The 2,687-nt window shown below is 33.2% G+C and overlaps 1 protein-coding gene across 1 annotated transcript; it reads left to right on the forward strand.

The window, feature by feature from the left end:
- The first annotated feature begins 838 nt into the window (after window positions 1–838).
- Window positions 839–2,480, forward strand: LOC109135759 (uncharacterized protein At4g26485). Its single transcript, XM_019251311.2, has 3 exons — window positions 839–1,004; window positions 1,316–1,517; window positions 2,201–2,480. Exons 1-3 carry the CDS (start codon window positions 839–841, stop codon window positions 2,478–2,480), a joined length of 648 nt encoding a protein of 215 aa, XP_019106856.2.
- The last annotated feature ends 207 nt before the right edge of the window (window positions 2,481–2,687 follow it).

Below are 2,687 nucleotides of genomic sequence, written 5' to 3' on the forward strand. Positions count from 1 at the left end.
TATATATATATATATATATATATATATTATATATATATGTATATATATATATATATATATATATATATATATATATATATATATATATATATATATATATATATATATATCGAGTATCTCATGAGCTTTTCGAGTCGAGTATTGAGTTGCTTGAAACTCGTTAACCTATCGAGTCGAGCTTTGATCGAGTCGATTTCGAGTAGCTCGCGAGCTGTCTCAGCTCATTGCCAGCCCTAATTGATATAGATATAGATATATAGTTGTATGAATTGCTTCTTGAATTCAATTTTGTTGCAGATGTAACTAAAGTTGCAATTAGTTTTTCTTTTACTTTTCCATCTAAACTTATCAGTTTAGCTATTGTACGTGATATAATTGGGTTTGCAAAGCATGCAAATCTCCTAAAAGTCTAAAATATCCCTAAACTTCATTTCCATTACAACAAATAACAAAGCCACCGAATGTACCATGTTCTTTGTATGATTCATGAATTGTATAATTTCCTTACCAGTTACTAACTTACCTTACCAAAGAAAAAAACATTTTTAGTCATAAATAAGAGTGAGACGACGCGAAGAGCCTGTGACTTTCCGTATAGACTAATAACACATGGAGCTGACTGTAAAAAGAAACTAGAGAGACTTGCTGGGTGCCCGAGCCGGCACTAGAAGGTGGAGAATTAAAGGTATTACTGCACCAAAGCTCTTGGAAAATGTAGATGATAATTAAAGGAATTAGTGATACAAGTACTTTGGTGTATATTTTTATAGGGAAAAAAAATCAAGTCTTAAGGAAATAAGGAGATAGAAAGAAAACATATATAGTAAAACATATGATTATGAATGATACAAAAGGTGGTGGAGAAAAATGGATAAAACATTACAGCAACAAGCAGAAGATATTGCTGGTTGGCGAGGGCGATTTCTCATTTGCCGCCTGCCTAGCTAAAGCTTTCGAGAATGATACTAGTAATATCATCGCTACTTCCCGCGATTCTGATCAAGGTATTATTAATGTTTCATTTATGCGTTTGAAGCACGAAAACCTCTAAGACCTTGGCTTCTCGAATATGAGATTTTCCCATTTTATGTGCTAAAGAAAGTCAGGAAATGATATGAGGTTTCTCCGCTTCACACTAGTACAGAATTAACGATTTGCGTCGAATATAGGTCCCGATAGCATAGGTCTCGACCCAAATGAAAGGATACAAGATTAGAAATATTTCCTTTCCATTTATTTATCCTTTATAATTTATCTAGTTTGGAACTTAGAGTTGTATATTTATACTACACTTGTATATTTATTGGGATTGCAGATGAATTGGAAAAGAAATATGCAAATGCTAAAAGCAACCTTGAGATCCTTGAGAAGAGTAACGGTTGCGTCGTATTGCATGGAGTGGATGCATATACAATGATCAAACATCCTGTGCTTCAAAATCAACTTTTTGATAGAATTGTTTTCAATTTCCCCCATGCAGATCTCGTTTACAGAGAGCATGATGCCTCCCAAATCCGGTATAATATGATAAAACATCTCTTTGTATTTGGAATTATTTAAGGGTTTTTTAACTAATTTCGCTTCTTACATATACAATTATAGTACATATAACGTAACATAAATGTATGTACATACTTTTTCCCTTTTTTTAATACTTGCAGCGTTTTACTCTTTAGGAAGCTCTATATCACTTGCAGAAATTTATTTGCAATATCTTTACTCCTTTCTCTTGTCCTTAATTCCTTATGTATATTTCAATGTTGCGAGTATTAAAGAGGGGAATGAAGTATATTGTATATACACACCCATGACGGCATGAGTCATAAATTAGTCTCATCTAGCTAGGTTGGCACGGGAAGAAAATAATTATGTAAAAGAATGAATAATAATAAGTACTATAAATTTGTAGCATATATCAAAAAATATTACTTATATATTTCCTCCGTTTTAATTTAGTTGTGATACTTTTAAGATCACGGACTTGTAGGCAATTTTTGGAGAGGAGAAAGATAGAGAAAGAAAAGAAAAGGGTCTCATGTGATAGGAGAGAGATAGAGATATGTTATTACCCAAAATGAAAGAAAGTGTCACAATTAAATGAAATTCTCTAAATTAGAAAGTGTCACAATTAAATTGAACGGAGGAAGTACGTGAATTCGTATATTAGAAGATAAACGTGTACTTTATTTCCTACGTGCAGACTTCATCAAGATCTAGTCCAGGGATTTTTCAAGAGCGCGCACAAGATGGTGAAGGAAGTGGGAGAGGTGCATGTAACTCATAAGACTGCTTACCCGTTTAGTCGATGGAATATCAAAGAGTTAGCAAGTATAGCAGATTTGATCTTGCTTGAAGAAGTTGAGTTCAATTTGTGGGATTACCCAGGCTACTGTAACAAGAAAGGAGAAGGACATGGGAGCAATTGTGACATGTCTTTCCCCATAGGTTTATGCTCCACTTTTAAGTTTCAGAAACTTTAATTTGCATTGCATATGGATTGGACTGGAGTTCTGGATTGTGAATGAGATGCTCGTCGTACCATTAAAATATTGATGGGTTTGTTTGGAATATAATGCACAAGTTGGGGATTTAGGATGTTGATTATTTTTCCAAGTCAACAGTTAGCAATAATCTTGTTCCATATGAGAATATGTATGGACTCTAGTTTTTTTTAAATAAAACAAACT

Source organism: Beta vulgaris, chromosome 1, assembly GCF_026745355.1.
Source record: "Beta vulgaris subsp. vulgaris cultivar EL10 chromosome 1, EL10.2, whole genome shotgun sequence".
Classification (NCBI taxonomy): Eukaryota; Viridiplantae; Streptophyta; class Magnoliopsida; order Caryophyllales; family Amaranthaceae; genus Beta; species Beta vulgaris.